The sequence below is a fragment of the Rattus norvegicus genome, chromosome X, assembly GCF_021556685.1.
Source record: "Rattus norvegicus strain SHRSP/BbbUtx chromosome X, alternate assembly SHRSP_T2T, whole genome shotgun sequence".
NCBI lineage: Eukaryota > Metazoa > Chordata > Mammalia > Rodentia > Muridae > Rattus > Rattus norvegicus.
Genome location: NC_141554.1, coordinates 19,094,253 through 19,109,899, shown reverse-complemented (window position 1 = coordinate 19,109,899; position 15,647 = coordinate 19,094,253). Strand labels below are relative to the sequence as shown.

At 40.4% G+C, this 15,647-nt stretch overlaps 1 protein-coding gene across 28 annotated transcripts in view; it reads right to left on the bottom strand.

Moving 5' to 3' along the window:
* Positions 1 to 15,647, bottom strand: part of Rpgr (retinitis pigmentosa GTPase regulator) — a 66,876-nt gene that overhangs the window by 31,653 nt on the left and 19,576 nt on the right. For all 28 annotated transcript variants that reach the window (NM_001374059.1, NM_001127601.2, XM_087600409.1 and 25 more), the window contains 2 exon segments: positions 13,957 to 14,125; positions 15,180 to 15,362. In NM_001374059.1, coding sequence (NP_001360988.1) covers positions 13,957 to 14,125; positions 15,180 to 15,362 — 352 coding nt within the window.

Here is a 15,647-nt window from a genome sequence, read left to right as displayed (position 1 = left end):
AACATAGTGGAGCACGTGTCTTTTTTATATGTTGGGGCATCTTTTGGGTATATGCCCAAGAGAGGTATAGCTGGATCCTCAGGCAGTTCAATGTCCAATTTTCTGAGGATCCTCCAGACTGATTTCCAGAATGGTTGTACCAGTTTGCAATCCCACCAACAATGGAGGAGTGTTCCTCTTTCTCCACATCCTCGCCAGCATCTGTTGTCCCCTGAGTTTTTGATCTTAGCCATTCTCACTGGTGTGAGGTGAAATCTCAGGGTTGTTTTGATTTGCATTTCCCTTATGACTAAAGATGTTGAACATTTCTTTAGGTGTTTCTCCGCCATTCGGCATTCCTCAGCTGTGAATTCTTTGTTTAGCTCTGAGCCCCATTTTTTAATAGGGTTATTTGTTTCCCTGTGGTCTAACTTCTTGAGTTCTTTGTATATTTTGGATATAAGGCCTTTATCTGTTGTAGGATTGGTAAAGATCTTTTCCCAATCTGTTGGTTGCCGTTTTGTCCTAACCACAGTGTATATTAGGAGATTTCAACACCCCACTGTCATCACTGAACAGATCATGGAAAAAGAAATTAAACAGAGACGTAGAAAAACTAACAGAAGTTATGAACCAAATGGACTTAACGGATATTTATAGAATATTCCACCCTAAAGCAAAAGGATATACCTTCTTCTCAGCTCTTCATGGTACTTTCTCCAAAATTGACCATATAATCAGTCACAAAACAGGCCTCAACAGATACAAGAAGATAGACACAATCCCATGTATCCGATTAGATTACCATGTACTAAGACTGGTCTTCAATAACAACAATAATGACAGAAAGCCCACATAAACATGGAAGTTGAACAATGCTCTACTCAATGACAACTTGATCAAGGAAGAAATAAAGTAAGAAATTAAAGACTTCTTAGAATTTAATGAAAATGAAGATACAACATTCTCAAACTTATGGGACACAATGAAAGTGGTACTAAGAGGAAAACTCATAGCGCTGAGTGCCTGCAGAAAGAAACAGGAGAGAGCATATGTCAGCAGCTTGACAGCACACCTAAAAGCTCTAGAACAAAAATAAATAAATAAACCCAAGAGGAGTAGAGGGCAGGATATAATCAAATTCAGAGCTGAAATCAACCAAGTAGAAACAAAAAAGGACTATACAAAGAATCAACGAAACAAGGAGTTGGTTCTTTGAGAAAATCAGCAAGATAGATAAACCCTTAGCCAGAATAACCAGAGGACCCAGAGAGTGTGTCCAAATTAAGAAAATCAGAAATGAAAAGGGAGACATAACAACAGAATCTGAGGAAATTCAAAAATATCATCAGATATTACCACAAAGCCTATATTCAACAAAACTGGAAAATCTGGAGGAAGTGGACAATATTCTAGACAAATACCAGGCACCAAAGTCAAATCAGGAACAAATAAACCATCTAAACAACCCCATAACTCCTAAAGCAATAGAAGTAGTTGTTAAAAGTCTCCCAACCAAAAAGAGCCCAGGACCAGATGGGTTTAGTGCAGAATTCTATCAGACCTTCATAGAAGACCTCATACCAATATTATCCAAACTATTCCACAAAATTGAAACAGATGGATCACTACCGAATTCCTTCTATGAAGCCACAATTACTCTTATACATAAACCACACAAAGACCCAACAAAGAAAGAGAACTTCAGACCAATTTCCCTTATGAATATCGACATAAAAATACTCAATAAAATTCTTGCAAACCGAATCCAAGAGCAAATCAAAAGAATCATTCATCATGATCAAGTAGGCTTTATGCCAGGTATGCAGGGATGGTTTAATATACGGAAAACCATCAATGTAATCTACTATATAAACAAACTGAAAGAACAGAACCACATGGTCATTTCATTAGATGCTGAGAAAGCATTTGACAAAATTCAACACCCCTTCATGATAAACGTCCTGGAAAAATTAGGAATACAAGGCCCATATCGAAACATAGTAAAAGCCATATACAGCAAACCAGTAGCTAACATCAAACTAAATGGAGAGAAACTTGAAGCAATCCCACTAAAATCAGGGACTAGACAAGGTTGCCCACTCTCTCCCTACTTATGCAATATAGCTCTTGAAGTTCTAGCCAGAGCAATCAGACAACAAAAGGAGATCAAAGGGATATAGTTTGGAAAAGAAGAAGTCAAAATATCACGGTTGCTGCCGCTGCAGAGAGCCCGTGGGGAGCACCCCACGAGCGAACCTGAGCCTCGGGACCACAGGTAAGACCAAATTTTCTGCTGCAAGAAAGCTGCCTGGTGAGCTTGGGACAAAGGAAAGCAGAATTTCTCTAGGACCGGGCACGTTCTGTGTTTACCGGAAGTCCCACACCCGCGGATCCCGGCCCGCAGCAGCTCTCTGCTCCCAGACCCGGTAAGAGAGAGACCAAACCGCCTGGTCAGGTGGGCACTCCTGAGGCTGCAGAGCGGAAGAGACCACCAACTCTGCTCACCCCTGCCCACATCCCTGGCCCAAGAGGAAACTGTATAAGGCCTCTGGGCTCCCGTGGGGAAGGGCCCAGGAGCGGCAGGACCCCTGTGCCTGAGACACCGCCGGAACCTGAAAGAAACAGACCAGATAAACAGTTCTCTGCACCCAAATCCCGTGGGAGGGAGAGCTAAACCTTCAGAGAGGCAGACAAGCCTGGGAAACCAGAAGTGACTGCTCCCTGCACACACATCTCGGACGCCAGAGGAAAAAGCCAAAGACCATCTGGAACCCTGGTGCACTGAAGTTCCCGGAAGGGGCGGCACAGGTCTTCCTGGTTGCTGCCGCTGCAGAGAGCCCGTGGGCAGCACCCCACGAGCGAACCTGAGCCTCGGGACCACAGGTAAGACCAAATTTTCTGCTGCAAGAAAGCTGCCTGGTGAACTCAAGACACAGGCCCACAGGAACAGCTGAAGACCTGTAGAGAGGAAAAACTACACGCCAGAAAGCAGAACACTCTGTCCCCATAACTGACTGAAAGAGAGGAAAACAGGTCTACAGCACTCCTGTCACACAGGCTTATAGGACAGTCTAGCCACTGTCAGAAATAGCAGAACAAAGTAACACTAGAGATAATCTGATGGCGAGAGGCAAGCGCAGGAACCCAAGCAACAGAAACCAAGACTACATGCCATCATCGGAGCCCAATTCTCCCACCAAAACAAACATGGAATATCCAAACACACCAGAAAAGCAAGATCTAGTTACAAAATCATATTTGATCATGATGCTGGAGGACTTCAAGAAAGACATGAACACACTTAGGGAAGCACAGGAAAACATTAATAAACAAGTAAAAGCCTACAGAGAGGAATCGCAAAAATCCCTGAAAGAATTCCAGGAAAACACAATCAAACAGTTGAAGGAATTAAAAATGGAAATAGAAGCAATCAAGAAAGAACACATGGAAACAACCCTGGATATAGAAAACCAAAAGAAGAGACAAGGAGCTGTAGATACAAGCCTCACCAACAGAATTCAAGAGATGGAAGAGAGAATCTCAGGAGCAGAAGATTCCATAGAAATCATTGACTCAACTGTCAAAGATAATGTAAAGCGGAAAAAGCTACTGGTCCAAAACATACAGGAAATCCAGGACTCAATGAGAAGATCAAACCTAAGGATAATAGGTATAGAAGAGAGTGAAGACTCCCAGCTCAAAGGACCAGTAAATATCTTCAACAAAATCATAGAAGAAAACTTCCCTAACCTAAAAAAAGAGATACCCATAGACATACAAGAAGCCTACAGAACTCCAAATAGATTGGACCAGAAAAGAAACACCTCCCGTCACATAATTGTCAAAACACCAAACGCACAAAATAAAGAAAGAATATTAAAAGCAGTAAGGGAAAGAGGTCAAGTAACATATAAAGGGAGACCTATCAGAATCACACCAGACTTCTCGCCAGAAACTATGAAGGCCAGAAGATCCTGGACTGATGTCATACAGACCCTAAGAGAACACAAATGCCAGCCCAGGTTACTGTATCCAGAAAACTCTCAATTAACATTGATGGAGAAACCAAGATATTCCATGACAAAACCAAATTTACACAATATCTTTCTACAAATCCAGCACTACAAAGGATAATAAATGGTAAAGCCCAACATAAGGAGGCAAGCTATACCCTAGAAGAAGCAAGAAACTAATCGTCTTGGCAACAAAACAAAGAGAATGAAAGCACACAAACATAACCTCACATCCAAATATGAATATAAAGGGAAGCAATAATCACTATTCCTTAATATCTCTCAATATCAATGGCCTCAACTCCCCAATAAAAAGACATAGATTAACAAACTGGATACGCAATGAGGACCCTGCATTCTGCTGCCTACAGGAAACACACCTCAGAGACAAAGACAGACACTACCTCAGAGTGAAAGGCTGGAAAACAACTTTCCAAGCAAATGGTCAGAAGAAGCAAGCTGGAGTAGCCATTCTAATATCAAATAAAATCAATTTCCAACTAAAAGTCATCAAAAAAGATAAGGAAGGACACTTCATATTCATCAAAGGAAAAATCCACCAAGATGAACTCTCAATCCTAAATATCTATGCCCCAAATACAAGGGCACCTACATACGTAAAAGAAACCTTACTAAAGCTCAAAACACACATTGCACCTCACACAATAATAGTGGGAGACTTCAACACCCCACTCTCATCAATGGACAGATCATGGAAACAGAAATTAAACAGTGATGTCGACAGACTAAGAGAAGTCATGAGCCAAATGGACTTAACGGATATTTATAGAACATTCTATCCTAAAGCAAAAGGATATACCTTCTTCTCAGCTCCTCATGGTACTTTCTCCAAAATTGACCATATAATTGGTCAAAAAACGGGCCTCAACAGGTACAGAAAGATAGAGATAATCCCATGCATGCTATCGGACCACCACGGCCTAAAACTGGTCTTCAATAACAATAAGGGAAGAATGCCCACATATACGTGGAAATTGAACAATGCTCTACTCAATGATAACCTGGTCAAGGAAGAAATAAAGAAAGAAATTAAAAACTTTTTAGAATTTAATGAAAATGAAGATACAACATACCCAAACTTATGGGACACAATGAAAGCTGTGCTAAGAGGAAAACTCATAGCGCTGAGTGCCTGCAGAAAGAAACAGGAAAGAGCATATGTCAGCAGTTTGACAGCACACCTAAAAGCTCTAGAACAAAAAGAAGCAAATACACCCAGGAGGAGTAGAAGGCAGAAAATAATCAAACTCAGAGCTGAAATCAACCAAGTAGAAACAAAAAGGACCATAGAAAGAATCAACAGAACCAAAAGTTGGTTCTTTGAGAAAATCAACAAGATAGATAAACCCTTAGCCAGACTAACGAGAGGACACAGAGAGTGCGTCCAAATTAACAAAATTAGAAATGAAAAGGGAGACATAACTACAGATTCAGAGGAAATTCAAAAAATCATCAGATCTTACTATAAAAACCTATATTCAACAAAATTTGAAAATCTTCAGGAAATGGACAATTTCCTAGACAGATACCAGGTATCGAAGTTAAATCAGGAACAGATAAACCAGTTAAACAACCCCATAACTCCTAAGGAAATAGAAGCAGTCATTAAAGGTCTTCCAACCAAAAAGAGCCCAGGTCCAGACGGGTTTAGTGCAGAATTCTATCAAACCTTCATAGAAGACCTCATACCAATATTATCCAAACTATTCCACAAAATTGAAACAGATGGAGCACTACCGAATTCCTTCTACGAAGCCACAATTACTCTTATACCTAAACCACACAAAGACACAACAAAGAAAGAGAACTTCAGACCAATTTCCCTTATGAATATCGACGCAAAAATACTCAATAAAATTCTGGCAAACCGAATTCAAGAGCACATCAAAACAATCATCCACCATGATCAAGTAGGCTTCATCCCAGGCATGCAGGGATGGTTTAATATACGGAAAACCATCAACGTGATCCATCATATAAACAAACTGAAAGAACAGAACCACATGATCATTTCATTAGATGCTGAGAAAGCATTTGACAAAATTCAACACCCCTTCATGATAAAAGTCCTGGAAAGAATAGGAATTCAAGGCCCATACCTAAACATAGTAAAAGCCATATACAGCAAACCAGTTGCTAACATTAAACTAAATGGAGAGAAACTCGAAGCAATCCCACTAAAATCAGGGACTAGACAAGGCTGCCCACTCTCTCCCTACTTATTCAATATAGTTCTTGAAGTTCTAGCCAGAGCAATCAGACAACAAAAGGAGATCAAGGGGATACAGATTGGAAAAGAAGAAGTCAAAATATCACTATTTGCAGATGACATGATAGTATATTTAAGTGATCCCAAAAGTTCCACCAGAGAACTACTAAAGCTGATAAACAACTTCAGCAAAGTGGCTGGGTATAAAATTAACTCAAATAAATCAGTTGCCTTCCTCTATACAAAAGAGAAACAAGCCGAGAAAGAAATTAGGGAAACGACACCCTTCATAATAGACCCAAATAATATAAAGTACCTCGGTGTGACTTTAACCAAGCAAGTAAAAGATCTGTACAATAAGAACTTCAAGACACTTCAAGAAATTGAAGAAGACCTCAGAAGATGGAAAGATCTCCCATGCTCATGGATTGGCAGGATTAATATAGTAAAAATGGCCATTTTACCAAAAGCAATCTACAGATTCAATGCAATCCCCATCAAAATACCAATCCAATTCTTCAAAGAGTTAGACAGAACAATTTGCAAATTCATCTGGAATAACAAAAAACCCAGGATAGCTAAAGCTATCCTCAACAATAAAAGGACTTCAGGGGGAATCACTATCCCTGAACTCAAGCAGTATTACAGAGCAATAGTGATAAAAACTGCATGGTATTGGTACAGAGACAGACAGATAGACCAATGGAATAGAATTGAAGACCCAGAAATGAACCCACACACCTATGGTCACTTGATTTTTGACAAAGGAGCCAAAACCATCCAATGGAAAAAAGATAGCATTTTCAGCAAATGGTGCTGGTTCAACTGGAGGTCAACATGTAGAAGAATGCAGATCGATCCATGCTTATCACCCTGTACAAAGCTTAAGTCCAAGTGGATCAAGGACCTCCACATCAAACCAGACACACTCAAACTAATAGAAGAAAAACTAGGGAAGCATCTGGAACACATGGGCACTGGAAAAAATTTCCTGAACAAAACACCAATGGCTTATGCTCTAAGATCAAGAATCGACAAATGGGATCTCATAAAACTGCAAAGCTTCTGTAAGGCAAAGGACACGGTGGTTAGGACAAAACGGCAACCAACAGATTGGGAAAAGATCTTTACCAATCCTACAACTGATAGAGGCCTTATATCCAAAATATACAAAGAACTCAAGAAGTTAGACCGCAGGGAAACAAATAACCCTATTAAAAAATGGGGTTCAGAGCTAAACAAAGAATTCACAGCTGAGGAATGCCGAATGGCTGAGAAACACCTAAAGAAATGTTCAACATCTTTAGTCATAAGGGAAATGCAAATCAAAACAACCCTGAGATTTCACCTCCCACCAGTGAGAATGGCTAAGATCAAAAACTCAGGGGACAGCAGATGCTGGCGAGGATGTGGAGAAAGAGGAACACTCCTCCATTGTTGGTGGGATTGCAGACTGGTAAAACCATTCTGGAAATCAGTCTGGAGGTTCCTCAGAAAATTGGACATTGAACTGCCTGAGGATCCAGCTATACCTCTCTTGGGCATATACCCAAAAGATGCCTCAACATATAAAAGAGACACGTGCTCCACTATGTTCATCGCAGCCTTATTTATAATAGCCAGAAAATGGAAAGAACCCAGATGCCCTTCAACAGAGGAATGGATACAGAAAATGTGGTACATCTACACAATGGAATATTACTCAGCTATCAAAAACAACGAGTCTATGAAATTCGTAGGCAAATGGTTGGAACTGGAAAATATCATCCTGAGTGAGCTAACCCAATCACAGAAAGACATACATGGTATGCACTCATTGATAAGTGGCTATTAGCCCAAATGCTTGAATTACCCTAGATCCCTAGAACAAACGAAACTCAAGACGGATGATCAAAATGTGAATGCTTCACTCCTTCTTTAAATGAGGAAAAAGAATACCCTTGGCTGGGAAGGGAGAGGCAAAGATTAAAACAGAGACTGAAGGAACACCCATTCAGAGCCTGCCCCACAGGTGGCCCATACATATACAGCCACCCAATTGGACAAGATGGATGAAGCAAAGAAGTGCAGACCGACAGGAGCTGGATGTAGATCGCTCCTGAGAGACACAGCCAGAATACAGCAAATACAGAGGCGAATGCCAGCAGCAAACCACTGAGCTGAGAATAGGACCCCCGTTGAAGGAATCAGAGAAAGAACTGGAAGAGCTTGAAGGGGCTCGAGACCCCAAAAGTACAACAATGTCAAGCAACCAGAGCTTCCAGGGACTAAGCCACTACCTAAAGACTATATATGGACTGACCCTGGACTCTGACCCCATAGGTAGCAATGAATATCCTAGTAAGAGCACCAGTGGAAGGGGAAGCCCTGGGTCCTGCTAAGACTGAACCCCCAGTGAACTAGACTATGGGGGGGAGGGCGGCAATGGGGGGAGGGTTGGGAGGGGAACACCCATAAGGAAGGGGAGGGGGGAGGGGTATTTTGCCCGGAAACCGGGAAAGGGAATAACACTTGAAATGTATATAAGAAATACTCAAGTTAATAAAAAAAATAAATAAATAAAAAAAAAAAACAAAATATCACTATTTGCAGATGATATGATAGTGTACTTATGGGACCCCAAAAGATCCACCAGAGAACTACTTAACCTGATAAACAACTTCAGCAAAGTGTCAGGGTATAAAATTAACTCAAACAATTCAGTAGCCTTCCTCTATTCAAACGATCAACAGGCTGAGAAAGAAATTAAGGAAATGACACCTTTCACAATAGTCCCAAATAATATAAAATATCTTGGTGTGACTCTAACCAAGCTAGTGAAAGATCTGTATGACAAGAACTTCAAGTCTCTGAAGAAAGAAATTGAGGAAGATCTCAGAAGATAGAAAGATCTTTCATGCTCATGGACTGGCAGGATTAATATAGTAAAGATGGCCAATTTGCGAAACCCAATCTACAAATTCAATGTAATCCCCATCAAAATTACTATAGAAAGAGCAATTTGCAAATTCATTTGGAATAACAAAAAACCCAGGATCGTGAAAACTATACTCAACAATAAAAGAAATTCTGGGGGAATCACCATCCCTGACTTCAAGCAGTATTACAGAGCAATAGTCATAAAAACTGTATGGTATTGGTACAGAGACAGGCAGATAGATCAATGGAACAGAATTGAAGACCCAGAAATGAACCCACACACCTATAGTCACTTGATCTTTGACAAAGGAGCTGAAACCATCCAATGAAAGAAAGATACCATTTTCAACAAATGGTTCTGGTTCAACTGGAGGTCAGCATGTAGAAGAATGCAAAGCAATCCATTCTTATCACCATGTACAAAGCTTAAGTCCAAGTGGATCAAGGACCTCCACATCAAACCAAATACACTCAAACTAATAGAAGAAAAAGTGGGAAAGAGTCTCGAACACATGGGCACTGGGGAAAATTTCCTGAACAAAACACCAATGGCTCATGCTCTAAGATCAAGAATTGACAAATGGGACCTCATAAAACTTCAAAACTTTTGTAAAGCAAAAGACACTGCCATTAGGACAAAACAGCAATCAACAGATTGGGAAAAGATCTTTACCAATCCTACAACTGATAGAGGGCTCATATCCAAAATATACAAAGAACTCAAGAAGTTTGACTCCATAGAGCCAAATAACCATATTAAGAAATGGGGTTCAGAGCTAAACAAAACATTTGCAGCAGAGGATTATCGAATGGCCAAAAAGCACCTAAAGAAATGTTCAACATCCTTAGTCATCAGGGACATGCAAATCAAAACAACCCTGAGATTTCACCTCCCACCAGTGAGAATGGCTAAGATCAAAAACTCAGGTGACAGCAGATGCTGGCCAGGATGTGGAGGAAGAGGAACACTCCTCCATTGTTGGTGGGATTGCAGACTGGTACAACCATTCTGGAAATCAGTCTGGAGGTTCCTCAGAAAATTGGACATTGAACTGCCTGAGGATCCAGCTATACCTCTCTTGGGCATATACCCAAAAGATGCCCCAACATATAACAAAGACACGTGCTCCACTATGTTCATCGCAGCCTTATTTATAATAGCCAGAAGCTGGAAAGAACCCAGATGCCCTTGAACAGAGGAATGGATACAGAAAATGTGGTACATCTATACAATGGAATATTACTCAGCTATCAAAAACAATGACTTTATGGAATTCATAGGCAAATGGAGGGAACGGGAAAATATCATCCTGAGTGAGGTAACCCAATCACAGAAAATCACACTTGGTATGCACTCATTGATAAGTGGATATTAGCCAAAAAGCTTGAATTACCCAAGATGCAATCCACATACCACAGGAAGCTCAAGAAGGATGACCAAAACGCGGATGCTCCCACTCCTTCTTAAAAGGGGAAAAAATATCCATAAGAGGGGATATGGAAGCAAAGTTTAGAGTAGCGACTCAAGGAATGGCCATTCATAGCCTGACACCCGCATGTGGCCCACATATGTACCAAAACTAGATAAGATTGATGAAGCTAGAAAATGCATGCTGAAAGGGTTCCGATATAGACCTCTCCTGAGAGAGACATCCAGAGCATGTCCAATACAGGGGTCAATGCAAGCAGCTAAGCACCAAACTGAGAATGGGACCCCCTTGGGGGGAATCAGAGAAAGAACTGGAAGAGCTTGAAGGGGCTCGAGACCCCATATGTACAACAATGCCAAGCAACCAGAGCTTCCAGGGACTAAGCCACTACCTAAAGACTATACATGGACTGACCCAGGGCTCCAACTGCATATGTAGCAGGGAATAGCCATGTTGGGGCACCAGGGGAAGGGGAAGCCCTTGGTCCTGCCAAGGTTGGACCCCCAGTGCAGGGGAATAATGGGGGAGGGATAAGGGGAGTGTATAGGGGGAATACCCATATGGGGGAGGGGGAGAGGAGGGAATGGGGGCTTATGGACAAGAAACCAGGAAGGGGAATAATGTTTGAAATACAAGTAAAGAAATATATCTAATAAAAAATATTAAAAAAAGAAAAAAAAAAGACCAAGTGCTCTTAACTGCTTGCCTTTCTCTCCATTTGACATTTGTACATGAAAAGCAGCCACTTACAATATACAAAAGAACTGAGATGGCTGGGTTGCTTTATATTTTTACTTACAAAAATAAGACACCAGCTAGATTTGGCTCATGGGCCATAGTTTGTTGTCTCCTAACCTACATGAATATTATAAGGAAATGTCATTGAAAGATAAAGCTAGAAGAACAGATGAGACTCATATGGGAAATTGTACACTTACTTTCATAAAAATCAGGTATGTTCAACAGAGAAAGAACAGATAGGAATTAAGCTACACTACAGAAAGACTGATGTGGAAACTATATTGTCACACAGAGAATGTAGATTTGGAAAAGATAGCAGCTTATATAGACTGATATGGCCTTGCCTCAGGATTAAGAAAATGTAAGGTCACTAAACCAGATCTACTTTGTCCTCTCATCTCCCCCACACCCCCACTTCTCATTTTCCTACTAAAGTGTGGTATATCTTCTCTGCCACTCCAGGCTGTTCTGTGTGCCAGCATCTCAAGTACTTCTCCAGTGTTACCATGCTCTCTGTACCATTGGCTCACCTCCATTGGCATCCACATGGTTTCCCACTGGCTTCACAGTTCCCACCAGCAGCTAGCCCATAACCAAATAGGCAAAAGAACGATCTACATTCCTCTTCACCTCCTCATTCTGCAGTCAAGCCTCAGCTATTCACACTCTGGCTTCTTCCCAGATCTTTCCCAAGTACTTGTCCTCTTGAGGTTGCTAGCTTTCTCCACGATGCCAAATGCACTGGGAACTCTGAAAGCATTTTTGTTTGAGGTCTGACCAGTGGTATTTTGCACTCTCTCAGATACTAATTTCCTGAGTTCATTGTTATTGACTAATATTTAACTATTTTTAAATGTTTCTGAAATTTTTATTTTTGAGAACTTCAAATATGTATGCAATGAAATATAACCATCTCTGCCCCACACACCCCTCCTCTAATTTTTCCCATGCTCCCTAACAACTTCAAACCTTATGTCTAGGGTTAAAAAGCACCATCAGATGCTGATTCTTATCTCAACATGAACTCTATGAGAGATGCATGTCAGACACAGCTCATCCTGGACATCCTGCTTATACTGACTGTTTTGTCATCTGCTCTTGGTGGGTTCCTGGTCCTTTATTAAGTCTGTCATTTGCCTATGTTGCTTAAAGATATAGAGAGTCATCTCTGCCATGATTTATCCTCAATTTTGAGCTTTCATTTTCAACATTATTGGTGTGTGTGTGTGTGTGTGTGTGTGTGTGTGTGTTTATGCATGCGCATACATGCCTATATGCTATAGCATAGGGGCAGTTAGAAGACTACTTTGTGGAGTCAGTTCTCTCCTACTACCTTTATGTCAAAATCAGGAATGAAATTCAGGTTGCCAGGTCTTTGCAGCAAATACTTTTAACCCCTGAGCCATGTCACCTTTGGTTTCACATTTTAATCCCCAGACTATAGTTTCACTGATCTGTTGGTCATGAGGTTATAGTGACGTATACATTTGTACTAACAGACGAATTCTCCTGAGATACACTTAACATCTACAAATAAAGTTATGTAGGAGAGACACATAATAATAAAGGGTTAAGGATTTCCCTGATCTGAAGAGACACTAGAAAAGAGATGGGATTGTAATTTCAATAGTAAAATCTACAGGTTAGATACAATGAGACAGAGGCATTAATGATCTTAAGGGTGGGTATATAGGAAGGGTTTATAGAGGTACTGAATGCATTATCAAGTATTTTACATGCTGGATCTCACTTAACCCACACAACCTCTCTCTTCATTATGCACTTCTTCAAAGTTTTTGAATTATTATTATTAGGTATGCACAGTATATGGTATACAATGTGTCACATGAGACAGCTTTATGCAGTCAATCAGTTCTCTCTTTTGACTTCTATGTGGCTTCCAGAGATGAAAAGTAGGTTGTCAGTCATACATAGGAAGGACCTTTATCTTCTGGGCCACCTTTCCAGACTTTTACTTCAGTATTATCAAAACCATTCCAACAATAAAGAAACTGAGGCTTTGAGAAATTAAGTTGTTCCCATAGTTTAGAAGTACCCGACCAAGCATGCAACTTAGATCAACTGAACTGCATAACCCCTGCCAGGCACATAAGCTCTGTGATGTATCCCAGCTGCAGCACAGAACTTTCATCTGTATCCTGTCCACTACATTCAGCAGCCCCATTATTGTAGGAAAGCCACTCCATCTCTTTGAGCCTTGCTTCAATTACCAATAAAATAGAGACTACCATTCCTATCTACTTCATGAAATGTGCAGGCCTAAAATGATTTTTCATATCTATACCTATATCCATATCTATATCTATATATCTATATCTATATCTCCCACTGCTCCACTGTTGCTGCTGTGCTGAGGGGTGTATGGTCTATCTAGATTTTGGCTCCAATTAGAGATGTCAGCTTCTACTTAGGGACAGGATAACAAACTGGGTGGGGGGTGGGAATCCATGTGCTTCATTAATTTCCAGGGCTAGGACTCAATTCTAGGGCCTAACTCACATTAAGCAAGTACTATACTATGCTACTGACCTATGTCCCTGGCTCAGTAGAAAACATCTCAAGAAAAGCAGGAAAATGGCAGGGGTGCAGGGCCCACTCCTTTGAAAGTGGCCAATATTACCTGAGTCCAGCGGCTCCGTGGAGTCAGAGGTGCTTTTCTCTGGGTAGTTATTCACAGACAAACGGAAGGGGATTGAACTGGGGGAAAAATAAGAAGCTGAAGTGGAGGCAGAAGTCCCCTCTAATGGAGGCAGTGTTCCCACCATTGAAGCAGAGCATGAGGGTCTCTCCTTTAAAATAAGTTTAAACAGACTGTCAAATGCCATCACATACAACATCTGCACACATTTTCTGCAGTTACTGAAAATAGTTAAGAGGAAAGCTTCAAAGTCTGCCAGTGTTCCTTCTGGTTTACTTTTGTTTTGTCTCTATCTTAGGTGCCCTAAACTGTCACTAGCAAAACCTATTTTTCATGTGTTAGGGAGCGTGCTTGTGTTTCATCTGTCTACTCTGAAAAACAAAAATTTGCTCATAAGGAACAAAACTTGCCACAGACTCAGAGGACAGTTTTCAGTATTTCCATACATACTTTTCCATAATAAAATATAGACTTACCTTTTTCCCTTAAAAAGGAACACATTTCAGAACTTAAAATAATTTTCAAAGCTTTTAAGTAGTAATATTTTCTTTGAAAAGATGTGCAACTTGTAATAGCAATTTTAAAGAACAGCAAGAGGTTCTGTAAATGTAACTGGTAGAAAGCTGTCCCTGTCTTCGGGTAAAAGACTTCTTTGTTTCCCATGATCACTGTTTATATTCTACTGACGTCTACTGCTTAGGGGGCTTAACACAAAAGGCAGCAGCATTACACAAAATGATGAAGTCCTCCTTATCTGCTGTACAATATTACACTGTATCTTTTATGCTAATACTGTAGTGTACATTCTCAAAGTTGTGTTACATGGACAAAATGTTCTTACCACAGTATTAGAAAAAAATCATATAAAATCAATCCACATACAGCTTAAAAATAATCAAGGAACCACTCGCTTTGAGGTAAGGAGGATGTCTAAAACTCTGCTGTGTGTTTGATAATGATCTATAAACAAAGGTTATCCATGGTAATCATTTGTATTCTTTAATATCTTAACTTTGAATTGACTATAAAGGTTTAAGAGCCTTTCTATCTGACCATTTTATTACCACTTTCATCTTAAAAGACCCTTCTTTTATTTAAAAAGTAAACAGGTTTCTTCCTGCTTCTTTTGCAGTGGTAGATAAAACTATCATACAGAATGGAGCCCCGCTGTACCCGCTATCATACAGAATGGAGCCTCACTGTACCCGCTCTCTTCGTCTCAGACGCGCTGATAAAGATCTATTCAGAGAACTTCCTGGGGAGAGATCATTGATGGACAAAGAACCTGTACTCATATAAGGCTCATATACTTCTTCAAATTCAGTTTCGTCTATTGTACCAAGTCGTGGAGTGGCAAAAACTAGCATGTGACATCCACCACAGGCAATCTGCAAGCATAAGTCCACAGAAAAACTCATCAATGTTAACATCAAACACAAATGGGCTAACAGCAGATCAGCACCAAGACATTTTCTTAGAGGCAAACTTCAGAGACTGACTGGTTCACAGCGTTTCTCTATCACTCTCCGTGTGTGTGTGTGTGTGTGTGTGTGTGTGTGTGTGTGTGTGTGTGTATCCATAGCTACAAGTAGACATAATATGTATGTACTTATATATGCATACATGTAGAGACATACGCATATACATGAATTAAATATATATTCCTTAAACGT